Genomic DNA, 26,109 nt, shown 5'->3' on the forward strand with positions numbered 1-26,109 from the left:
GGGCAGGTCTCCCTTCCTGCTCAACCCGAACACGCACCTGGGAACGCCTGCCCTGGACACGCTTGTACTGTATTTGAGGAAAGCATCTTGGGGTCAATTTGTTATCGTGGTTTTAGCAAATTCTAACGCGCACAGGAATATCAAAGGAGGAGTGGCAAGCCGGAAGAAGCCCCCCAGGCAAGGACTTGGGTGCAGGGATGTCGGTGTAAAATGAGCCCAGGAACATGAAGTCAGAAGGTGGAGGAAGTGCGAAAAAGGGGAGAAAAGCCGCTGAAGAACGCGTGAGTGAGCAAACTAACTCCAAAGGCAGCTGGGGCCCGATCCCGCTTGAGATGCCCTCGGAAACCGTGGGTGCGCACCTCAGGACTGTCCCGGAGCGCAGGGAGACTGGGCGCTGACGCACCTGCTCCTGTCCCCTGTTGGGTGCGGGTTACCCATCAGGCTGTAAACTCCCCGCCGCTCGGGGCTGTGCCTGCTGTGCTAGAGGGGTTCGGGGGGTGCAAGGACACGCTCAGGTGGAGGACAGAGAGATGTGAGCCCAAGCGGGGAAGCTGTGGGCTTGGGCACCGCCCATGGCAGCAGCAGGTGGACCCGCGGGGGAGGGAGACAGGCGGGGGCGCCAGCAGCATCTGCCGTGATGCCCGCGGGTGTCTGCCAGCCGGGTCCCAGCTGGGCAGCACAGCCTCCCAGGGCCCGTCCCATTGCCTCGAGCTCCTGTCCGCATCCAGGTCACGCAGAGCGTATCTGTGCGCTGTGAAGGCAGCATGTGGCTCAGAACTTCCCCCACAAGCTGCGGCTGAAATGAGAGGTGGGAGGGCCGGAGACAGGGGGTGTCGGCCTGGCCTCCAGCTGCCTGGAGAACTTGAAGGGACACGGGGCTGGGGTTTCTGTTGTGGGGGGACAGTTCCAGACTTCGAATCTGGGAAACTTGCGTTCACACCCAGGTGCTGGAATGTGGTAGCTGTGTGACCTTGGCCTGGTCCCTGGATTGCTCTGGACCTCAGTTTTCCTAGTGGAGCATGGTAGGGGGTGGTCCAGGTGGAGGAGGGTGCAGTAGGAGTGCATCTGTCAGGAGGGCACTCTGACCTTAAATTGGCACGTTCTGCTGGCACCAGCAATTCACCTATAGGAATTTACCCTCATGCAGTGATTGTGGGGGTGCCCACACACATAGTCAGAAGGCATTCATCACGATTGCTTATGGTCCAAATTGATAGGATATTAATACAAATGGTGGCACATTCCTCAAATGGAATTCTAGGCAAATATTAGAAGGGATGTGGTAGAAGACTAATGACATGGAAAGATGTTCACAATATATTTACAGTGTGTGTGTGTGTATTCTTACATATATATAAGAATATATATATAAGAATATATATATATAAGAATATATATAAGAATATATATAAAAGAATATATATAAGAATATATATATAAGAATATATATATAAGAATATATATATATAAGAATATATATANTGATGAGATTCTGGTAATTTTTTAAATGTTTATTTATTTATTTTGAGAGAGAGAGCAGAGAAGGTGCAGAGAGAAAGGGAGGAAGAGAGAGAACCCCAAGCAGGCTCTGCACTGTCAGCACAGAGCCCAACTCAGGGCTCGATCTCACCAACTGGCTGAGCCACCCAGGCACCCTGATTCTGGTAATTTTACCGCCTGTTTATGTTCATATGTTTTCTGAGGCTTCTCCAACGAGTGTGAACTGCTGTGGTGAAAGGAAAGAAGAACATTTTTAAAGGAAAATAATTGGAATAGTAACCTATTTCACAGGATGTGATAAACAACAAAAGTGAGAGGAGGAGAGAGAACTTCGTCAAATTTACGGCAGTGTGTGATTTCATTAGTCATGATGGTTTTATTAAGAGAGCAAACATCATCACTATGAACCCCGGGTCCCTGCATATTCTCCAGGGATGTCAAATGCAAGCCAGCATCCTCTCAAAAATGACAGAGTGTCTCTATTATAATAGTGAGTAATGCTCCAGATAACACCATTAATCTTGTATCTGCTTATTTAATACAGTAGGAATCAAAAGCATCTGTTGTTCTTTAGGATTAAAGACGTTCCTTAATAGACAGTATTGGCACCTCTGGGCAGTTATGAATCTGCCGTTCCCACAAGCCTCATGCTTCAAACCTTGACACAGTCTGACTGAGCACCGAAAGGGGGCTTTGTGGATGACCTCCTAGGTCATTCTGATCCGTAGTCAGACGCGTTATCCATTGTGCCACTGGCCCTGTGACCTCCTAGGTCATTCTTATTAAGTTAGGGTGTGCCGGGCCTACAGTAAATTTGCTTCCCACTCACTTTTTTATCTGAACTAATGGAAGAGTTAATAATTCATCTTCCCTTCTGACCCTCCTGCTGAGTGGAAGAGAGATAGCCTGGATTAGAATGGTTGTGAGGGAGAAAGTATTGCAGATATTTAAAAAAAAAAAATCCACCCAAGGAAATCAACTATGTAAGAGGCTCTAAATATACATAGCCGTGACCATTCATTTCTATATATGCATGTCCTATCTGTGATAGGCATAGATCTCAAATTTACTGTGGGGTTATATGTAAAAGAAACCATAGTCTCTGCAGAATGAACGAACAAATGAATGAATGAATGAACAATGTAACAGACAGACAAAACATCAAAAAGCTGTGCCCTGTGGTTTTGAAGGAAGTTTTGCTACTGTAGACCTTTGATCCCAAACCCAGGGGAGAGAGAAGACTTAAAAAAAAAAATATATTTTAGAGAGAAAGAGAGAGACCGGGAGAGGGGCAGAGAGAGAGAGCAAGAGAATCTTAAGTAGGCTCCATGCTCAGCGAGGAGCCCAACATGGGACTCAATCCTCCGGTCCTGGGACCATGACCTGAGCCGAACTGAGCCACCCAGGCACCCTGAGATCAGACATCTTCCAGGCTGGTTACTGGCCCTGGAGCTGTTAGATTCTTAGCTGCGGTATTATTTAACATAAAGGCACCCTGGCTGGCTGCTCTATGACTCTGTCCGGCTGCTGCTTTCTGTACCAATGTTACTGTCATCAGCTCTGTCTAGGTGTTGGGACTTTGGCCAGGAGGGTCTATGCCTTCGGCTGACCTCACCCCCCTCCTCTCCACAGGGGGCCCACCACCGCCAATCCAGGTATCTGCTTAGGAAACAGGGGTCAGATGAGCCAGCAAGGGGACCACCATATGACTTCCCCAGACATTCAAAGTACAGAGAGCTCCCAGGTCTAGAATTACAGCCTGTGAGAAGGTGCAGAAGGAATGGGGTGTGAGCCCAGAGAGACCAGAGCACTGTGTTAACTGGCCGTGGGACTGTGATACACCATTTAAACTCAGATTCCAATTTATCCAACATTTATTGATCGTGGGCTTTGGAGTCTATTAGTGTGGATTCAATGTCTGCCCTGCCCTGCCCATCTACTAGGTATGTGGACTTGGGCAAGTTTCTTAACCTTTTTTCTTTTTAATGTTTTATTTATTTCTGAGAGAGAGAGAGAGAGGCAGCATGAGGAGGGGAGGGTCAGAGAGAAAGGGAGACACAGAATCTGAAGCAGGCTCCAGGCTCTGAGCTGTCAGCACAGAGCCTGATGTGGGGCTTGAACCCACGAACCGTGAAATCATGACCTGAGCCGAAGTCGGACGCTTAACGGACTGAGGCACCCAGGCGCCTCAGTTTCTTAGCCTTATATGCCTCAGTTTCCTCATCTGTTAAAGGAAGTTAATAATAGCTGTCTCATTGGGTCATTGGAAGCATTCAATAAGATGAAACGTGTCAAAGCTTTACATTTTTTAAAGTTGATTTATTTTGAGAGAAAGAGAGAGAGAGAGAACACGGAGGAGGGGTAGAGAGTGGGAGGGAATCCCAAGCAGCCTCTGCACTGTCAGCACAGAGCTGGATGTAGGGCTCAAACCGTCAAACCATGAGATCATGCTTAAGGGCTTAATCAGTTGAGCCACCCAGGCGCCCCGAAATGTGTCAAAGCTTTTAGCATATGCCTGGTCTATGGTAAAACTCAGCAGATGATAGCTATTGGTCTCATAGACCTCCCGAGGGAGATCTCATAGTTATTACTCCTGTTATACTGATGAGAAACGGAGGCGGAGAGCCGCTGGGAAGGCTGCACCTTAATTCTCTCCGCCTGCAAATGGATTGACTTTCCATGCACATTGGCGCCCTCTGCTGGCCATCTGGGATCAGACATTTGGCTCTTAATCATGGCGATGCCGCAGAAAGAGAAAAGCCCCTTGACTAGCTTTCAGCCAACCTCCTTCTACTTGCAACCAGAAGACCCCTAGTGGATCCCATGTCTAGAAAGCCAGCGGGTCTCAAGCTATAGAAGGAATGTCCTTTCTCGGAGACTTAATATACAATACACATGTTGGTTCCAATCTCTTGTGAGGCTGTCGTGACAATCCAGCCCCCAGCCTTACCTCTGCTGCCCAGCACAAAAACTCTATTCTGCACCCAACCTCAGGGCAATAGCACAAAAGAAGGGGATTAGGGACACTTGTAAACGCAGGGATGGCTTTGTTTAAATGGTGGCAGTTGACTACCTAGGAACCATACTCCCTGTTTTCTTACCTACCGGGTCCCAACTGGATCCTGGTGGCAGTGTTTCCAGTTAATAAGCTCACCTTCCAAAGTCTCTCTTATGTTTAGTGTTGACAATTTGGGGAAAAAACATAAATTAAAAAAAAACAACAAAAACTACTCAGTCGAACTACCCAGAGATCATCAACATTAGAATTTTGGTGCATTTACTTTTTGGGGGGATTCATATGCAGTGTAAGCATGTAAAAAAAAAAAATCACACCGTGGGGATGCTCCATAGGGCAAAGAGAGAATTTAGGCAGCTGAGCCTTGTATATGTCGATGGAGGGGAAAGACGACTCAAGCAAATATCTTAATGACTCGCAAGTAACTTTTCAAAGAGTTTAGATTCTAACTACCTTTTTAAAAATTTTTTGAAAATATTTATTTAGTTTTCAGAGACAGAATGCGAGCAGGGGAGGGCCGGAGAGAGAGGGAGACACAGAATCTGAAGCAGGCTCCAGGCTCTGAGCTGTCAGCACAGAGCCCGACGCAGGGCTCAAACCCATGGACTGTGAGATCATGACCTGAGTCAATGTCAGACACTCAACTGACCGAGCCCCCCAGGCATCCCTAGATTCTAAATACCTTGAAGCCTCGTAATAACATTGTTTTTGAAGTTTATACCTCAAAAAGATTCATTCATTAGAATGACCTTATAAGTGAAATCTTGACACACATTGGATGAAGCCTCAATTTCCATAATTTAATGAAAAATGTAATAGCATGACATTAAGGCTATGCTTATTTTCTTTTATTTATTTGAGGGGGAGGGGGGAGAAAGAGAGAGGGGGAGAGGGAGGGAGAGGGAGAGAGAGAGAGAGAGAGGAAAATCTTAATAAGGAGATTCCACGCCCGTTGCAGAGAATCAGGTGCTTAATCTACTGAGCCACCCAGGCGTCCCAAGGCTATGCCTACTTTCTTGATACAATAGCAACTTCTTTTCTTTGATACTGTTATTTAAATAAAGAGGAATGAATCCTTCTCTTTTCATAAAAAATTTACACTGTAATGCATGCACTTTGCATGCTGCCTTTTTCACTGACCATTACGTCAATGATGAATTTCTCCAGGTCATTAAGGTGTGAACTGTCTTACCTGGGTCTACGGCTATTATAGTCTCTAGTTCTCTAATCTTCTGAACAGCTGAAGCCGACGCAATGCTGTAGTGCAAAGGATCCTGGGAAATGTGATGGACCTCAGGAATTCCCTCAGGGGTAAAACGACTGGCTGGAGCCTCCGGATTCTTAAGGTTGGTCATGACTGTGCAGCCCGGTGCACTGGTGAAAGCCAGCGGGGTCCCTAAAACACACAACAGGAGGGACTAATGCACTCACTTCATCAAACTCAGTCCATGCTCCTCTAGCTCACTGCTGATGGGCAAGATGGCGCCATGGCTCAGTTCTGCCAACAGCGCTTCGTGGCTCGTTGCACTAAGAGAAAACTGTCTTATGGCTGAATCAAGTCCCACTTAAACAGGTGCCTCAATTTTTAGGAAAGTGAAGATGAGTTGAATACGGGAGAAGGGAGGTACAGCCACAGCTACAGATAGGGCTGTAGGAGTTTCTGTCAACTTAATCCATGGGTATCAGAGGGTACGTACTGAACTCTTACAATGCATGAAGCCATCTCTCTGTACTTTGCTAATAAATAGCTCTCTCTGAACATAGCTCCTATTTTTCCCATAGGACTTTTATTTTGATTTGGTACATGCTAATTTTGTTCTTTAAAAAACTCTCCCCCACCCCCCAAAAAAAGGACTCAGTCCATTGAGCATCTGACTCTTGATTTCAGCTCATGTTATGATCCCAGGGTGGTGGTATTGAGCCCCACATTGGACTCTGTGCTGAGCATAGAGCCTACTTAAGATTCTCTCTCTCTTTCTGCTCTTCCCCCACTTGTGTCCTCTCTCTCAAAAATAAATAGACTTTAAAATATTTTTTTAAGTTTATATATATATTTTGAGAGAGAGAGAGAGAGCATGAGCAGAGGAGGGGCGGAGAGAGAGGGAGACACAGAATGTGAAGCAGGCTCCAGGCTCTGAGCTGTCGGCACAGAGCCTGACGTGCGGCTCGAATCCACGAATCGTGAGATCATGACCTGAGCTGAAGTTGGACTCTTAACCGACTGAACCACCCAGGTGCCCCCCCTTTAAAAATATTTTTTAATAAAAATCATTTTTAAAAAAGATTCTCTCTCTCTCCCTCTGCCTCTCTCCCACTCACACATTCTCTCTCGCACCCTCCCTCTCTCACACAAACAAAACAACACACCTCTCCCATACTAAATCCCGGGCAATGTGAATCCCGGCACGCTAGCATAGTTATTTAGAACTGGCTTTGGTGTGCCAAACAGAGTCGGAGAGGAGACTTTATCCTCTCTAAACGTGTTTCCTCAACTATATCATAATGATAATGCTTCAGATGCTTGTTGTCAAAACTAAACTGGAAAGTGCACAGAAAAGTGTTCTTGCAAAGTGGTTCAGAGGAAACCCTCAATAAATGATGGTTTGCACGACTGAATCAGGCGCAGTATCTTACTCGTCCTATGCTTTCGTGCCTGGTTCATTTAGGTGCTTAATACTTACTGCCCTTCATTTACACTGTCAGCTTTCTTCACTGTCATTATTATCCAAGAGTGCTTTCAACCCCACTCAGCTCTGTGCTCCCAGAGATGAGGGACCACTGTTTATTTATCTCAGAATTGAGTGTCTCAATGCACAAGAGTCTCGGATTTCACAGAAAACAGTCACGGTTTTTTTCAGATTTAACAAAAAGCCAGAGTTAGTCGACACTGCAGAAGGAACACCTACTGATAACTGCAGAAAGCACTCTAACTTAATTTTTAGATAGGCAAGAACTAAGGATTTGGACGAATGTAATCACCCCTCTTCTGTGTGGTGGTCAGCATCTAAAACCGGTCACTCTGATGTCAGGTACACATCAGAACAGTCGGCTCAGAGTGCGGCACGGGGTTTTGCCCCGTCAGCTGTGAGGCGTGTAGCAACTAATCTATCACTAAGAGTTTGCACATAGAAGTTTGAGCATGACTTTTGTAAATCAGAAATACTCCAGGTCATCCCTAAACTAGTGATGTCATTTGGTCTCACATACAAACAGGCGTGCTCTTTCAAGCCAGAGCTAGTGGGCTGGAGTTTGCTGCAGAAAAGGGCATCCCCTGTGGCTGGTGGCAGGAGAGGGTGAGACCACCGTGCTACATAGTATTCACGTCCACACTGCACGTGTGTGGACGTGTGAACACACATGAGCCCACACACACTCAGAAATGACCACACCCTCCCTGAGAACTGGATCTTGTCTCATGCAGCATTTTATTCCCAACATCTGGGTCCATGCCTGGCACGTAGCAGGTGCCTAATACATTTACTGTTAGATAATAGAATCCCATGGATCTCCTAACTGTATTAATCTCCCCCTGTCATGAGGCCATTCTGATAGCTAAAGTCATATGAATGCCTTCAAAATCAATTAAAGAAACACTAAATTCTATGATTTGTGGTGCAGGTGTGGCTGACCTGGCTAGAATTTTCCAGTGTCCATGAAATGGGCCGCAATAGTTAATATTTTATCACAGCCCGACCTTACTGTGAGCTGGTTAGGGCGCCCCCTTGTGTCGCTTCATTGTAACAGCACCCTACACCTTGGAAAAAAATAAACTGACCGTATATATCTCTTTAAAACACCGAGGTCCTGCGGTATAGAGATCCCTTCCAAGATCCCCAGTGGACAGAAAATCACGGATAGCATCGAAGCCTATAGAGACTGTTTTTCCCTATATGTACCTCCTTATGATAAAGTTTAATTTACAAATTGGACACGGTAAGAGTAAGAAGGATAACTAATAATAGAGCAATGATAACAATGTACTATAACAAAGGTTATGTGAACGCCTCCCTTTCTAAAAATACCTTACTGTACTGTACACACCCTTCTTCTTGCAACGATGTGAGGTGAGAACATGCCTGCGTGATGAGCGGAAGCGAGGTGAGTGACACAGGCACTGTGATGTAGAGTGAGGCCACTATAGACCTTCTGACGAATCGTCTGCTTCCTGACTGCAGTTGACTGTGGGTAACAAGCTTCCCGAGGCAGAACCGAGGATAAGGGGGACCCGCTGCACCTTGCAAACACCATGTGAAATGGTGTGTTTAGCTGTACTCTTTACCTTCACTCCGGTTTTCAGAAGCCCCACCCACCTTCAAAATGTCTCAGAAAGTCAAGCTAGATATTGGCCTTTCTATCAGAACAGGCTGGGACCCTTTGACAGTGAGAAATATATTATATCAAAGCATTCTTGAGCTGAGAGACAGGCTGAGAGACCCAGCCCTGGGAAGAGAAGAAGGAAGCCAGTGAGATCTGTATATGTTCTGTTTCGTGACTCTGTTTCTTTTTTGTTTTTAATGTGTACTTATTTTTCAAGAGAGCATGAGTGGGGGAGAAGGGCAGAGGGAAAGGGGGACAGAGGATCTGGAGTGGCCTCTGTGCTGTCTGCCCGGAGCCCGATGCTGGGATCGAACTCATGAACTGTGAGATCATGACCTGAGCTGAAGTCAGATGCTGACTGAGTCACCAGGCGCCCATCATGACTCTATTTCCTAAATCATCGCACTGTAAGCCTGTGCTTTCAAGAACTGGAGACCCACCACTCTCCCTCCTGGGTCATAGTGACTGCCCCCCACAAGCCCGGACGTACTGCAGCTGCTGACAGCTTCGAGGCTGGTCATCGGAGAAGGCCAGAACACTGGGACGTCCCCCGGCTGACACACCACAGGCTCCCCATAGTCAGGTCTGGAAAGATCTTTGATTCCCAACCATTCTGCAAATAGAAAATGAAAACGAAGTCCATCGGGTCCTGCCCTTGAAGGTCCCATCCAAGCTGACACACATCGAGTGGTTTATGTTTCTTTCTCTCAGAGAAACTCTGGTCCTAGGATTGCCATTGATGGGACTGGAGAAAAGGACTCAGGGCTTCAACAACCCAGAATGCTTGCCAGCTTCTAGTCCATTCCGAATAGTAGTTTCATCACTCAGCATCTCAGGTGCCTGATATGATTGCTGGAGGTGCACTTAGCCCAACACCTTGTGCAGGCCGCTAACCGAGCCAGCATTTGTGAGCCAACGTTTATCCTGGTACCAGCAAAGGGGGATGTGTTGGGTCCGACCCAGCCCCACCGATGAGTGGACAATTCAATGATTCATCAATGCACTTTGCTTCGGGTGGTCCTGAGATCATCTTTCTCTGAGGAAGGGGCCTGCTGCTGACTGCATCTTTAGAAAAACCAAGCTTTCTCTGATTCGTTTTTGTTTTTTTTTGTTTTTTGTTTTTACACAGCTGAGCAAGTTCACTTACTTTGACTCTCACCCAAGACCCAGTCCCAAGCGCTCACCAGCCCCTCTGAGAACCATGAGGAGGTCTGGACAGCGGCTGCTCTTGGATCTGCTCACTCGCTCTCAGACTGAGTTAATACCCTGGGGATCCGTTCAAGTGAACATTTGGAATAAAGCCTTCCTCTGCCAAATATGCCACCGACCAACAGCCTGGATTAGAGGTTGCTCTGAGCTCAAGTCCCGGGACAAGCAGCTGTGCTGTCACCCCTAAGTTCACCTGAAGTTCACGGGAGCTGATGGGTGAGACTGACTACTCTGCCAAGGGCAACACCTTGAAACCTGAGGGGCCTCTATACCCAGCCAGACTCCGCTGCTGCGCGAGTCTGAGCCTCGTCCGGGATCCCCAGGACCCTTGGGGAAAATGAGGACAAGCCAGGGGAGTTCAGGAACTTAGCAAGTTCCCGTCTTCTCAGGCTGAAGTTCAGGGGTGCCTGTCGGAATCACGAACGAGAGCGGACACTCACCTGGGTGGCCGATATGAACAGGATGTCCCTTATTCCCCGTGGAGCAACAGGCTTGCACCAGCCCCTCCAGCTTGTCCTTGGGGATGGGCCTCATTGTGACCACCAGGTGGCAGCAAAAGCCAGCAATGGTGGCACAAGGCACTGTTGTCTGAAAAGAAATCAAGGAAAACACATTGAAAAAACGGAATTAACACAGACGGAAAGCCTGAGCACCAGGAATTCAAGGCAGCTGAATGAAGGAGGGGGGCGCAAGCAGCTATTATGAAATTATAGCTTCTACTTTTTGTTTGTTTTTTAAGATTGATTAATTATATTATATTGTATTGTATTATATTTATTATATTAATTTAGTGACAGAGACCGTGCCAGCAGGGGAGAGGCAGAGGAGAGAGGGAGGGAGAGAATCCCAATCAGGCTCCCCTCTGCCCAAGCAGAGCCAGATGGGGGGCTCGAACCCACAACACCGTGAGATCATGACCTGAACCAAAATCAAGAGTCGGACACTCAACCGACTGGGCCACCCAGGTGCCCCATATAGCTTCTACTTCCCTGTGACATAGGAATGAGAAAGCCTGTCGGTATTTATTGGTCTAAAACAGAGAACTTTGTATGTGCTGTGGACTCTCTGGTAGCTCGGAGCTGCCACTTAAAGTAACATTTTTTAACTACATAACAAATGCATAGGTTTACAAAGGAAGCCAATTATATTGCAAATGCAGTTATCAAAGTATGAAAACATGTGATGCAGCGATTTGTATCCTTCGTTAACAGCCTGGGGAAGAAGACGCAGACCTACCATTATAATTTTGGTGTAGTGATCAACACATAGGGTATTTCTGTGCTATCTGAACGGCCACGAGACACGATCATATCTGGGAGTTCTCCAGGCAGCCACAAAATCACAGGGTCTGCTGATACAACGGTAGTTCCTCGTCTGCGTTCATAATCAGAGGAGGTGCTCAGTTTCAGTTTGAGGCTATAAAAGTAAAGATGTAATTTTTTCCCAGCCAATTCCATGGGTCCTTTGAATTTTCTCCACGGACCTCCGGGGACCAGGGGTGAAGCCCTCGAAGAGAGTCGATGGCAGAGGGATCCAAAGGCAAAGGATGTCTCGGGAACCACTGAGTCTGCTCTGCCTCGTGAGTCCACACTGGGGAAGGGGCCCTGCTGAGCCCTGCCTCGCTCCCCCTGCCTTAGAATGACCTGAGTGACTTTCACCGGTGTTGTCTGTGGTCTGAATGGTTTCTGGTGGCTGCAGTGGGGCTTATGAAAGATTTAGGATGTGGCCACGATGATGATCCACTGGGACAGTCATGGCTGTTGCCCCAAGGCCTTGCTGCTGGCCCTGAGGGGGGAGATAGGCCACCCCCAAATACACCGGTGTGGCATATGGATTATTTTGAATTAAAGTTACTTGAGAAACCGCCAGTGCAAGAAAAACACTCTACACCCTTCCCCTCCCCTGCCCCTCCCCCCCCCAAAAGTAGGAAATAAATCTCCCACGTGGAGGGACCCTCCCTGTACCAAGAAGGTAGAAGGCATCTTTATTGCCAGAGATGGGAAATTCAAGATCCAGAGGGCTGTATAAACAAACCTTGTGACTTCCTCCTAATTTCCTACCCCAGGCCCAAACTTCTTTGTCTTGTCAATTATTCACAAGTTCATTGTTTCTTTGTCTGAAAGGTGTAAAAGCTGCCTGCTTTGATCACTTCTTTGAGCCTCACATCTTTGGGGCTTCTGTAGGTACGACATGAAATGTGGTTTCCTCCTGTTAACCCATCTCTTGTCAGTCCAAGTGTCAGACCAGCCAAAGGGCCTAGAAGGGAAGAAGGGACAAGTTTTCCTCCCTGGCAGGACCCTGGTGGCCGCTGGATGAAACCTTAGCGTGCCTGCCCGGTTGGGGTCTGAATCACAGCACTGGGGAAGGGACATGTGTCAGGGACTTTCACAGGGGACAGGCAGAGCTCCCCGAGGCTGCCCCTCAGGGCCCCACATGAATCCAAGATGGCTGCCTCGCCGTTTCTCCCAGGAGCCAAGGGCCAGAGGCAGCCGTGCTGAACTGAAGGCTATTTGGTTACTGAAGGCTGAGCGCTTACCATGGGCAGAGATGAACACTCTGCGCAAAGCATCCCTTAATCGTCACACTTCTACTAGTGAGTGGCTTTTTAGAGACGGGAGCCAGGAGCCCTAGGGCACAGTCTGGCTTCGGGCCATGGGCAAGTCCTTTCCTCTCTCCAGGCCTCAGTTCCCTCATCTCAATGAAAGATTGCCCATGACCTACCTGCTGCCAGTGGCGGTGCGTGTGGGGCACAACCCTGCCCCTGGCCCCTGCTAGTGGCCGCACTCTGTCCCCACCCCCACCTTTAAGAAAACCCGCTCAGGCACATGCTTCACTCAGGAAAATGGTTTCTCATCAGAGGCAGCCTGGGCCTGTCTGGCAGGAGCCCAAACCAGCAAGTTTTAATAAATATCCAGAAGCCCAAGACACAATCCGCGGTCTGAGTCCTCCACAGAGAAACCTGCCCCCGGCCACTGACACTGGCTGGCCGACCCTCCAGCACGGTGCCATCGTGGGCTTCCCATGAGGTCCTGGGAGGCGTCAGTGGAACGAGGGAATCTGGTTCTCTTGCTATGACAAGCAGTGGCTGGGATGGAACCTCAGAGACCCAGCAGGGAGGTGACCCCTAACACTGGGCGCATCCCAAGAGAGGCGACCACCGGGGCCCCCACTGGCCAAGAACATGACCCAGCTTTCCTGACAGAAACATAACCCAGCAGCCAACAGGCTGGCCAAGGCCTTGCCACAAATCCCCAGGCATTCACCTGGCCAGGCGCATTCTGCCCGGCGCCAGCAAGTTTGAGCCAAGGGGGATTTTCAAAGAGCTCACTGAGATGCTCTAAGTTAAAGGAGCCAGACAATTCCAAATGGGTTTGGTTTACATGGCCGGATGCCATGATCTGTCTATAAGGGCTTGACCTGCACACTCAAGGGCACACTGGGCACTCACAGCGATCCCATACGTGGGCAGGGGAGAGGCTGGACACCCCATTTTCCACATGAGGGAACAAGCTCAGAGAGGTTAACCACTTGTCTGGGGTTGCACAGCAAGACAGTGGCTGAGCTGGGGCCACTTTGGTCTCCTGCCTCCTGTGTCAATGTTCTCCCCACCACAGGAAAATACAAGGTGATCCACGTTTTCAGGTCATTCAGCCCTTAGAGGTTGTGTCCCTACCTTGTATGCACCCACGTGACCATGGCCTGCAGAGGCTCTTCTGGGGAGCCCCACCGTCTCCAAGGCTGCCTCTGGGGAGAAGCTGCAGTCCATGAGGAAGGCCACCATGTCCTTCAGCTGCGCCGAATACTCCTCCAGTGAGGCCAGGCTGCCCGTGCAGGCACCAAACTCGTACTTCCGGAACTGGGGACGGCCCGTCCTGGGGACACAAGGAGGAAGCTCACAGGCCCAGAATCAAGATGGCCCGTGACCATGCATTTTTAAAAAGAATGGGGGATGGGGTCCCGGGGTGGTGCAATTTAGGCCTTTTGATTTCAGCTCAGGTGCGTGAGTTTGAGCCCCACGTCGGGCTCTGGGCAGACAGTGTGAAGCCTGCTTGGGATTCCCTCTCTCTCTCTCTCTCTCTGTCTCTCTGTCTCACTCTCTGCCCCTCCCCCGCTTGCACGCTCTCTCAAAAATAAATGAACTTTTAAAAAAAGAAACTTTTCTGTAGAGTTAAAATATTTTGGTGATAAGCCTATGCTTCATTCACTCCAAAGTCATTTTGTTGAGCCATTCCTGTGCCAAGCACAAGTGGTGGGACAATAGTGACAGAGAGACATTGGCCCACTGGTAAGAAGTGTGCAATCGGGGGCGCCTGGGTGGCTTAGTCGGTTAAGCGTCCAACTTTCGNGCAGGTGAGACTGCACCAAACACAAATACTTGCTACACAGAGCAGTGAGTATTAACAGCATGGGGAGAGGAGCAACCCAGGGAAGGGTGGAACCCAGTCTCTACCACAAAGGGGAAGGTGCTGGAGCTGGGTCCTGAGGGGTGAATAGGAGTTCACCAGCTGGACAAGGAGGAAAGCACATCCTAGGCAGAGGGAACAGTATGTGAACAGCATGGAGGCATCAAACATGTGACCATTGGGCGATCTGTTCTAGGAGTTCCCAAGATGGTAGCATAGGAGGTGCTAGAAAAAAAACAGCAGGAACTGACCTCGGGTCCAGGTGGGGTCTATGAAGGACCCTTCTATCCCAGAGTCCACAAAATGGTAACAGCAGACTGTCTGGGGGGAGCTTTCTTTCTGGGGACATGGCTGGGGATGGCTGGAGCATCATGGGTAAGGGGAGACACAGAGGCCAGGTCACTACAGATCTTGATATCAGGCCAAGGTGCAAGTCACGGGAAGGCACTGAAGATTTTATTTATTTATTTATTTATTTATGATTTTTAAATTATTTCCTTAGTTTTGAGAGAGAAAGACAGAGCATGAGCAGGGGAGGGGCAGAGACACAAAGACACACAGAATCCGAAGCAGGCTCCAGGCCCCGAGCTGACAGCACAGAGCCCGATGCAGGGGCTTGAACTGACGGCCCATGAGATCATGACCTGAGCCAGAGTCAGATGCTTAACCGACTGAGCCACCCAGATGCTCCCTGGCACTGAAGATTTTAAATGGGGGGAGTCACGTGATCAGGTGTAGCATTAGGAAGGGCCACTTGGGTGGGTGAGTAGAAGAGACATGAGCCTGAGCTGGGGTCGTGTGGGAGAAAGGTGGGCTCGCTGGGGTGCTACTGCAGAAGCAGAATCAGTAGGGCCATTTATTCAATGCGTTATGTCTTCTAAGTCTGTGAGAACACACCCACAGTGTTACTGACGGCCACCTCTGGGTAGGTATCAGCAGTGCAAGTATTTTCACCTTCTTCTTCATCCAGGGCTGCTGATGTCTGGCTTAGGTGAGGAAGAGGGTGGCTGCAGATGCCAGCATTTTTCCAGGTAGGGCACGACTATCTTGGTGACCCCCAAGATTCTTCCCTGGGCAGGTACCAGGACAGGGACAGGGATGGGAATGGAGGGAAGGACAGCAGCTGGTCCGTGAGCAAGAGTCACGAGTGAGGCTCTGTACCAGATGCTGAGGATCCCCATGACTGGCCAAAGAGGTCCCTGTTGACAGCCATGCTGGCTGCTGCATGTGGCCACCGCCACACTTGAACCCTGGTGACCCCTGCCTTTTACCTGGTGTCCGGGACAGCGCTCGGGGCGGGCAACGTCCACTTGCCTGGCTCGGTCAGGCCCAGCAGGGGCAGAGAGCCACTGTTGGCTTGGCAGAACTTTTCAAAGGCTGGAGCCAGGGACCTGTGCAGGACCACCACGCTGGCTGGCCGGAGCCCTGGGTTTGGTGAGAGGAGGGACACAGGCAGAGTCAGTGGTCTCTTCGCAGAGTCTTTCCATTTGAACTCTCTATTGCAGCACAGCACAGGAAAGTGCCCATGAGTGTACAGCCCGAGGAATTTTCAGGAAATGAACATACCCGTGTAATCAACACCCAGGTCAAGAAACAGAACACTATCAGCATCCCAGAATCCCCCTAATGCCCCTTATGGTCAATCACCCCAGCCTCGAAGGTGGCTGCTACCCTGACTTCTAACACCACGGATTACTTTTGCCTGTTCTTCATATAACAGAATCATACAAGGTGAGTCTTTGGAGTCTGGCTTCTGTCACTTGATCACATGTCTGGGAGATCCATCCATACCATTGTGTTTGATGATAGCTGGTTCATTCTCGCTGCTGTGTGATATACTCATTACCACAATGTGTTTATCCAATCCTGTTGTGGGTGGACATTTGAACGACTTCCAGTTTGGGGTGATTATAAATGGTGCTGCCATGAGCATTTTAATACATGCATGTTGGGGTACGCACGGATGCCTTTCTGTCTGGCATGCACCTAGGGTTGCAGGGTATATACATGGTCAGCTAAGTGGTTTCCAAAGTGGTTGTACCAATTTATATTGCGAGTTCTTGCTTGTTCCTTATCCTCTCCAGTGCTTGGTGTTGCCTATGTTTTCCATTCCATCCACTCTGGCAGGTGTGTAGTGGCCTTGCATTGTGGTTTTAATTTGTATGGCCCTGAAGACCAATGCAGCTAAGTGATTTTCATAGGTTTTATTGGACATTTAGGTATCTTTTGTGGGAAAGGGACTGCTCATGTCTTCTGAGTGGGCAGATTCTTGGCCGAGCAGGCTCATAGAATCCTTGACTCTCCCTCCAAGGAGATAGTCTTCCTGCAGCTATAGAGGAAGACCCTCCACTTGCATGCCACGACGTCCTCTGGGGGTAAGGAGCTCTCCTCTGGAATGGGAAGTCCTCTGGCTTTAGAGGTAAGCAAACCTGTGTTTGAATCCCGATTCTGCCTCTGACCAGCAGTGTGGTCCATGGATGAGATGACAGTAATGACACCTACCTCAAAGAGAACCTGGGAGTTCAATGCTGTGTGTTAATTACCTAACACCCAGGTGTACAGGAAGTAGGGGTTGAAGGCATATTCATTCAGTGGAATCTTGCATGGACATTTACAATTGTGGTACAGAAGGAGTATTTAATGATGGTAAAAGATGTAACATATAGTTAAAGGAACAATACTCGATAACAAAAGTGTGTGCTGGGCACATTCTCCTTTTTAGACAGTTGATAAGAGAAAGAACTAGAAGGAAATACATCTACATGTTAATCACAGTTATCTCCTGTAACAAGACTTGGCCATTTTTAATGTTCTCTTTTGTGCTTTTCTCAAATCTAGAATTTATGTGATAAATAGGTGTCATTCTGTAACTGGAGAAAAAACAAACAAGAAAACTTATTTTATTTTTAGAGGACTGTTTCTTCTCAACAGAGCATCCCAAAGAAAAAACGTAATTATGCTGCTTTTGGAGAAATAACCTTGGTGACAATTCTCCCAAACGTTAGATTGCTGTATTGACACATAAGCATCTCTTTGCCACAGTGATGGTGTCAGGTAATATTTTCTCTTTAGCTAGGATATTTTCCTGAGCTCTCTGTGCTAAGTCATTTATACATGAGGAGAACAAGGCTCAAAGAGATGAAGTGACTTCGCACGGCTGGTGTATGGCGTGGCCAGGATTTAAGCCTGAGACAACGGACCTCTGGGTCCCTCTAGGGTCACCACTGGGCTACAGGCATCGGACCTTCGTAGGATGGGTTCACCATCCAGTCCGGAACCCTCCTCCTCGGGGATGGTAGAAAGAAGCCGATACAAGTAGATGCAACTATCTTGCAGGGAAAGTTCTAGTACCAGCTTCTGCTCTAACATCCTGGAACTCATTGCCTCAAGCCCTCGGTGCCTGCCAATGCTACAGACATTGACAATGAGGACAAGCTGGACAGTCCCAGCTGCTGAAAGCCCAAGGAAGCTGACCGCACGTCTTGAGCAAGCCCAGAATGTCTCCAAAAATAATCTGGAGTGAGGTGGCGGGGAATCCAGCCAGCCTAGAAGCCTGGCTTCCTTAGCCGCCTTCTTTCTTAACTCCGAAGCCTGTTGCGAGAGCAAATTGGATTTTTAATACTGCAAATCAGAGGTATTATGCACACAAAGCTTCTTTGTTTCCTTTTTAATTAAATGCACTTCAGACAGCACTGTGTTTTCGTTTTGTTCATCTCCACTGCTGATGGTAACAAGTCTCCCACTTGTTCCCATTAGTAACAGGACACCATTCGAGGGCTCATGGTGGCTTTGTGGACGGGGTGGCGGACGAGTGAGGGGAGGGTCTGAGCTGATTCCTGAATCCCCTGGCTTTCTCCGGCTCCATCTAAGGTCATGATGGCTTTTTCTTTGTGAGGAGAAACGAAGTGAGTCTCCCGAGTCCTTTTACCTCAAAGCAATGTTGTCCTTTCTTTCCTTTCTTTCTTTTTTTTTTTTTTAACTTAATGACAAGAGGGGGAGAGAAGCACCCCTAATGTTCCTAATCTGTAAAGCCCTGGAAGACACAGTCCCAAGCTATTCTGTAGAATGAGCTTCTTTCCTTGTGGAACGTTCCATGGCAGTGGCTGACTTGGATGGAACATCTTACCCACATGAGCTCGGTGACTCCTCCTGCGGAGGACTGAGCTGTTACTTTCCATGTACAGGTGAGCTTAGAGAGGTCACACACCTTACCCACAGCCACCGCCAGGCGGAGCCAAGCTGGGACTCATATCCAGACTGACTCACTTTGCCCTCCTGATTCCTTGGGGTTCTAGCGAGCAGTGGGTTCAGCTGGGGTTTGCTGGTACATCATGTGTACCAAGAATTGTGCGAGACCATTACCCTGACGGCTCTCTACAAAGCACATTCCCTAGTGCTCACAGCCCCGAGTGGCCCCTTCCCTGTTGACTCTGTCCTTGGCCACGTGCCTTGCTTTGCCAATGGGACGTTAGGAAGTATGATGCAAGCACGTGTTCGATATGTGCCTGGGCATTACGGCTCCTCCTCCAGGAATCCTGAGCTACCTTGTAAGGAAGTTTGGCTACCACTGCTGGCGAGGCTTCCTAGCAATAGAGAAGCATTAAGTCAGCCCCACGTGCTCCAGAGCTCCGAGTGGACACTCCAGGCATGTGAGGAAGAAGTCATCATGGATGATCCAGCCCCAGAAGACACCACACCACGTGAAGCAGAAGAAACACCCCGCTAAGCCCAGCATCGTTGGAGAATATGGCGGATGCTGGTGAGTTTGGGGTGTTCGTTATGCAATAACAGAGAATTCTGTTGGTCCAGAAATAGCGACAGAGGCCAGATATGTCAATAAATAATGAACACTGTCCTGCTCTAGCACTTTAAACCATGCTACTGGTTTTTATCTTTGGTGATTCCAGTAATCAGAAAAGTCTTTGGTGTCATGAAATTTTGCTGGGACTTGGGTCAGTGACAATTGATGGCTGTTTTCTCTCACAGGACCTTTCAGAGCCTTGAGGGCCACTCCTTTAAGAGACTGGGGACATGGTGCACCCAGAGAAGACCAAAACAGGGACCAAAACAGACCAAAATCTGGTCTGAATCAAAAACCAGTTAAAATGTGGTGGAATCTGGGGGTGCTCTTCCCCCAGAGGGAAAACCCCTTGCATCATCGGAGGCCATTGGCGGTTTTCCCCGTGGAGCTGGGTTGACCAAGCAGAACTGGTGGTACAGGAGCCGCCTGGTACGGTGTTCACGCCTGAGTCTGGTCCACATGCCAGACTTCCTGCTGGAACATTAGTTAGGGACCAGAGCTAATATCATCCTACTCTTACTTCCTGTTTCCCAGGCAGAAGCTAGAAGCTTCAGGAATTCCTGGGCCCGGCACAACTGGTATTTCTAGGGATCTTTTTTCTTTCTTTTTTGAAACGTCTATCACTACTTACCCCCAGCCATGCTGGACACATTTCTGATGTTTGGTGTCTTTTGTAGGATCAAGCACCTTATGGTAGAGGGAAGGCAGGACTTCAGGTGAAGTGTGGTTATCATGACGTCTTTGAATGGGCCAGAGTCTGGGGGAAGGAAGAAAGCAGAACAAATGAGAAGCAGAGCTTCCTTGCAGGGGGCAGATTGGGAGAAGTCAGGTATCCACCCCCCCCACCCCCCACCGGGCCCTTCCTGGCACTGTTTGGAGCAAATTCTCCCCACCCTATTCCCACCCCCTTCGGGTCTCAGTTTCTAATGAGAAATTCCTAACACTTCAAGACCTTTGCTCATGACCTTGCCCAAGCCTGGAATGTCCTCCCTCCTGCCCTCCTGAAGACCTTTCCATTCCTCACTTCTGGTTTGAATCCTCTGCCTCTATGAAGAAGTCTGTAGGCTCATGCTCACTGGTCATCGGGTCTCCTTGCCCCCAGATCGTTCTTTGAGCCACTGACTTTGGCCTGATGTTTCACTTGACTCTGAACTCCCTTCCTCTTTCCCGGGGAGACCCCAAGTACCCAGAGAGCAGGTGCACATCTTGAGCCTCCCACGGCGTTGCTACAGCTAAAGCACATAGCACACACCAAAAACACTTATGCTCGGATGAACAAATGAATGCATGCCATGTGCAATCACAAATGAAAGAATTGGCCCAATTTTCTGTCTGTGTGTGACTTCTGTTACTTAGACTTAGGTGCCTAGAGGGGTGCCTGGGTGGCTCAGTCAGTTAAGCATCTGACTTCAGCTCAGGTCATGATCTCATGGTTCGTGGGTTCGAGCCCCACATCAGGCTCTGTGCTGACAGGTGGCTCAGAGCCTGGAGCCTGCTTTGGATTCTGTGTCTCCTTCTCTCTCTGACCCTCCCCTGCTCACACCATCTCTCTCTCTCTCTCTCCTCTCTCTCTCTCTCTCAGAAATAAATAAAAGATTAAAAAAGATTTAGGTGCCAAGAAGGAACAGATTTTATGTTTTTTCTTCATATTCCCCGCCTCACCACCCCACCCCCCTACTCCAGGTATAGTAGAGTGCCTTACAGAGATTTTCGGTGGATGAATAAAATACTGTAGATTTCAAAATATAGAGATGGTGCCAAAGCTCCAGGAAATTACACTTGGAAAGAAATCCTGTATGTTGACTTCTTGTGAAAACTAATTCAAGGAAACCTTCAGTTTAGTTCAGGAGGAGAGAGGCCAGCAGGGGGAGGTCTTGCAGCCTCAACAGGAAGACCTACACCTTACCAAGTCCAATACTACGTTAGCTACTAGTTTACTATCCCAGCAGTAGGAGGAAAGGTCTCCTCCTCTCCCAGCAACAGCCCGGTCAGTGACGGTCACAGCTCAGCCAATGAGGGGCCACTACACTTCGGACTCCCAGTTTACTCCAATGGACGTCTGCATTCTAACAGCCTTCCCATCTTTCCCCTTCCCTCTGGAAAGGAGCTCCCTCTCCTCTGTTCCCCAGACTTGCTTCTGGACTTGCCTACACTGTTGCCACAGCTTGTGTGTCCTGGGTTGCAATTCTCTGCTATTTCCAAATAAACTTGTTTTTGCTGCTAAAATTGCTGGCAGTTTTATTTTTAAGGTTAACATGCTCTAGAAAGAGGTTTCGAGGTGTCAGCAGAATCTAGGGTTCGACAGATGAAGAGGTAAACAAAATGACAGAGATGAAAGGTATAGCACAGAGAATATGGTCAATAAGATCGCAATAATTTTGTGTGGTTAACAGACAGTGACTGTAATGACCTTGGGGAGCACTGAGCAGGGTACGGAATTGCCAAATCTGTATTTGTCCACTTGAAACTAACACAATATTGTATGTCACCTATACTTCAATTTATGACAATCTGGGGTTAGACAGTCTCATTGTGTTGGCCTCCAAGGCACGGCCTGTGTCTTCTTCATCTCAATATACCACGTGTCTAGTGCAGTGCCTGGCACAAAAGTGGTTCAGTGTTTGTTAAATGACCAGCTGACTGACTGGACGATGGATGAAAGCAGGATTCAAGGGTGGTGTCCACAGTGAAGGTTCTGGACAAGCCAGATTTTCCACAGCCCTTTCTAGCTACAGAAGAGCCCAATGAGATTCCAGACCACCGATGTATGTTTTCAACTCCCGTCTCATAGGCAGAAAACCATGCAAACCCCACGTCCATTTTAATGAAAAATTTGAGATTGTATAAAAATTTTAACAAACAAAATACAAGAAATATTGCCCCAGAAGGGGTAGAGATGCATTTTAAACTGACAGGGAGTGCTTTAATAGTCACACAACAAAGTGCTTTGGGGACACAGAGGAGAGAAGAATTGGCCCTGCTGGGCTAAGGGGGTTGGTTGCTGGGAGGGTCAGGTGAGGTTGGATTCCATTCCCCAGTTGAAGACACTGAGTATTAAAGCAGCTGCTTTGGCGGGTCAAGCCTGAGCTTGTCTGAGGGACTGAGAGAGCCTTCCTGGACCTGGCAGGCTGGACCCCTTGGCCAAGCATCCGAGGCACCAGCTAAGGCCCTGGATGTCTGTGTTTCCCCAGGGTCACTGCGGAAAGCTTAGCACCTCAGCCAGGCACTCAGCAAAGGTCAAAGAGAGAACCATTCCATAATCAAGTGGGGACAGTCGCCAGACCCCTCTGGTAATGGCCTTCACTTTGTATCTGGAGGAGAGAATAGAGATTACCCCCAAACCCACTGAAATGAGCACCCCCAGTGGTACCTGCCCCTCACTATTACTCTATGAGACCGCAGGTGGAAGCTGGGTGCTGTTTTGCACATTGTAGCCAAAAGACCCAAATCTGAGGGTGATTGCCTTTCCTTTCCTTTATTTATTTATCATTTTAATATAAGTTTCAGTGGATCTAGGTCATTCCTGTAATAATGTTGCTTTCCTGGCCTGGAGATAAATGAGTGTAGTTTGAAATCCTGCCCTGAGAAATGAATGCTGGGAGTGTGCCAGGTACCTGAGTATCGCCCACATGTCGGGAGGGAAAGAAGGCTGAGAATCCCTACTTTATAGAGTAGTCCCCCTGGAAGCAGGGGTCAAATGGAGCATGAAGTACATGCTTATTGGCAACTGTCAATATACCAATGACAGAAAGCCCAGTCATATAATAAACGATAGTAGCTACCGCCCCACTGAATATGAGAACCCAGGCACTGTGCCAGACCCTTTACCTTCTTTGGTTTACAACCATTGGTTCCTCACCACTGCCCCACAAAAAAGACATTGTTAATCCCGTTATGGACAAAGGATGAATCTTGAGAAGCTCAAAGAAGCTCCCTAAAGTCCCATTAACTATTAGGTGGTGCAGCCCAAACCCCAAAATAAGTCCAAGCTTGTGCTTGCTTGACTGATATCTACCTTTCTATGTCTATGTGTCTATGTATCCATCCCTCCCTCTCTCCATCCTCTGGTGTTAATCGGAATTACATCCTCATAGGAATAGCAGGGACCGCACCCCCTTTCCCCCTACAAGGTGATTCCAGAACCAGAGTCTCTTGATTCCATATGTTTCTTTGGGGACTGAACCCTGAACTTCTCAGGCTTCCCACCAGGGCCTTCAGTGAACTCACTGCTGACTGGCCCTGAGTGACCCAAGTGTCTCAACGCTCAGTGAGGTCTTACTCTAAGTAAGGGATCTAATCATTGAGCACTGGTTGGATTCTAAGAAGCTTAACCCTTCCACTGTGAATTGTCTTTTCTCTTTAGAGAGTAACAAACTATCAAGCCCACAAATATTGCCCCCTAGTCTCAGATGTACCAGAGAGGGGCCCACAGATCATCCATTCCTTAGAAGGATCTGACACACCCCAAAGCCCGGTATAAAAATCTTAGCTATGCCAGTCACAGATGACTGAAATTCTGCCATTAGAAAGTAATTTCTCTGCTTTACCCAAGTAATCCAATTCTAGGAATGCATGTTCCAGATGTGCTCAAACAGGGGGTGGGGTGATGGGAGCACATGGCAGCACTATTTGTAATAGAAACAATTTGGAAAAAACCTAATAGAGGCTGGTTAAATACATGGAGGGCTGATTAAATAGAGGCAAAGCTAAACTATGGTTTAGCTATGGTACATCCAAACCATACAATGAGATACTATGTAACCATTAAAAAGAATGAGGCTAGGCTACTCTATACGCCTGGTGTGAAACAATCTCCCAAAGACATAAAATGAACAAGGCAAGGCAAAGAAGTCTATGTTGAATAACACACTCATGATCAGTTCAAATGCATGTAAACTATCTCTGTAAAGATGGAGAAGAGCTTGTATCAGTTGTGCCTGCAGAGAGGGAAATTAGGTGGACAAGGTCCTGAGCAGGAGCAGTGGCTGCCACACTGTATTTTAGGTGAATGGCGCCCTCTGGAGTTGTGCCATGGGGTGGCCCTGATGGAAGAGGGATTTTCTGCTTTATCCTTTCTACAACTTTCAGTAGTACAACATGTAAATATCACATAATTTAAAACATGGAATTTAATTGAAACATACATAAGGAAGGTAGATTCAGATCCTTTTTTAAAAAATGTTTTTTTAAATTTATTTCTGAGAGAGAGAGACAGCTTGAGCAGAGGAAGGTCAGAGAGAGAGGGAGATACAGAATCCGAAGCAGCCTCCAGGCTCTGAGCTGGCTGTCAGCACAGAGCCCGACATGGGTCTTGAACCCACGAACCATGAGATCATGACCTGAGCGAAAGTCAGCCGCCCAACCGACTAAGCCACCCAGGGGCCCCAATTCAGATCCTTTTTAACTAACCTCTGCACCCAGAGTGGGGCTTGAACTCACAACCTTGAGATCCGGGGTCACATGCTGACTGAGCCAGCCAGGCACCCTGGGTCATTCCTTATACTTCTGTCACGAGTTTTTTTATTCATTTGGTAAATATTTATTTAGTCCTTACCATGTGGGGTGCACTGAGTACACAGAGGTGAGAAAAGCAGAACTTGCCCTCATTAAAAGGCATGTACGTCTGGGGAGCCTGGGACAGTCAGTTGGTTAAGCATCTGACTCTTGATTTTGGCTCAAGTCATGATCTCATGTTTCATGAGTTCGAGTCCCATATTGGGCTCTGTGCTGAAAGCATGGGGCCTTCTTGGAATTCTCTCTCTCTCTCTCTCTCTCTGTCTCCCCCTCCCTCTCTCTCAAAATAAATAAATAAACTTTTAAAGACTAGAAAAAATAAATAAAAGGCATGCATGCCTGAGAGTGTGGACACCATGGTGATAATAATGACAGCTGTCGCTTACCGGGTGCCTGCTAGGCACTCAGTATCCAGACATGATCCATCATCCACCTGCCATTCAGCAGGCATTGCAGTACAGAGCACAGACTAGGGGGTAGGCTGGCTGGATTCCGAGCCTGCCTTTACACTTGGGAAGGGATCATATTCACCTCCTTGTGCCTATTTTCTCATCCGTAAACAGGGACTCATAACAATGCGTATCCCACTGAGTCGTGGTAAGGATTAAATGACCTAACACACGTGAGATTCTTAGAACAGTTCCTGGCTGGGTGCACAGTTAGCACCACAGAAGCATTGCCTGTTTACCGCTCCTCACCCAGCGTGCTGCACATACTGTAGGGAATAAGACAGCCACGGCCCACGCTCACAGGGGGTTTACCATCCCCAGAGACAGACATTAAGCACATAATTACCACTGTATCTATCTTCAGTAGCTGTAACACCATGTGCTGAGCACTCCTGGGCCACGTGGACTGCAAGGGGAGGAGGTAAAGGAGCTGAATCTAACAGGAAGAGTAGGGGTCAGACTAGCAGACAGGTGGGGAGGGGGCACTTTAGGTCAGGGGACAGCGTGAGCCAAAGCAGGGGGGCATGGGAAGGGAACCAGCTTCCTGTGCTGCTGGGAGGTTTGATAGAAAGGAGGAGGGAGGGGAGAGGGGGCCGGGATGGTAAGCAGAGGCCAGCTCTTGGGCGATCCAAGAGCGATGGGAAATCCTGAAGGTGTTAGGCAGTGGAGTGAGTGTATGAAGAAGGCTCTGGCTGCAGTGGGGGACTGTGTAGGGCAGGCAAAATAGGAGGCTGGCAGATGAGAGGGGAGGTCAGGAGAAAGATGAGCGTATAGAAAGCCTCCTTCCTAGGATGCACCTGGGTGGCTCAGCCAGTTAAGTATCTGACTCTTGATTTCAGCTCAGGTCATGATCTCATGGGTTCATGGGTTCAAGCCCCATGTCAGTGCAGAGCCTGACAT

At 48.3% G+C, this 26,109-nt stretch overlaps 1 protein-coding gene across 7 annotated transcripts in view; it reads right to left on the reverse strand.

Annotated features, from left to right (window-relative positions):
- Window positions 1-26,109, reverse strand: part of DGLUCY (D-glutamate cyclase) — a 74,319-nt gene that overhangs the window by 20,571 nt on the left and 27,639 nt on the right. For all 7 annotated transcript variants that reach the window (XR_013339278.1, XM_077780919.1, XM_077780918.1 and 4 more), the window contains 6 exons: window positions 19,878-20,003; window positions 15,717-15,870; window positions 13,716-13,914; window positions 10,483-10,630; window positions 9,324-9,446; window positions 5,709-5,912 (listed from right to left, as the gene is read on the reverse strand). Coding sequence is in view for 6 of the 7 variants with exons in the window: in XM_077780919.1 (XP_077637045.1) it covers window positions 5,709-5,912; window positions 9,324-9,446; window positions 10,483-10,630; window positions 13,716-13,914; window positions 15,717-15,870; window positions 19,878-19,980 (931 nt within the window). In the remaining variant the exon portion in view is untranslated. The remainder of the gene's footprint in view (window positions 1-5,708; window positions 5,913-9,323; window positions 9,447-10,482; window positions 10,631-13,715; window positions 13,915-15,716; window positions 15,871-19,877; window positions 20,004-26,109) is intronic.

The sequence above is a fragment of the Crocuta crocuta genome, unplaced genomic scaffold (assembly GCF_008692635.1).
Source record: "Crocuta crocuta isolate KB4526 unplaced genomic scaffold, BGI_CrCroc_1.0 scaffold299, whole genome shotgun sequence".
NCBI classification, from domain to species: Eukaryota; Metazoa; Chordata; class Mammalia; order Carnivora; family Hyaenidae; genus Crocuta; species Crocuta crocuta.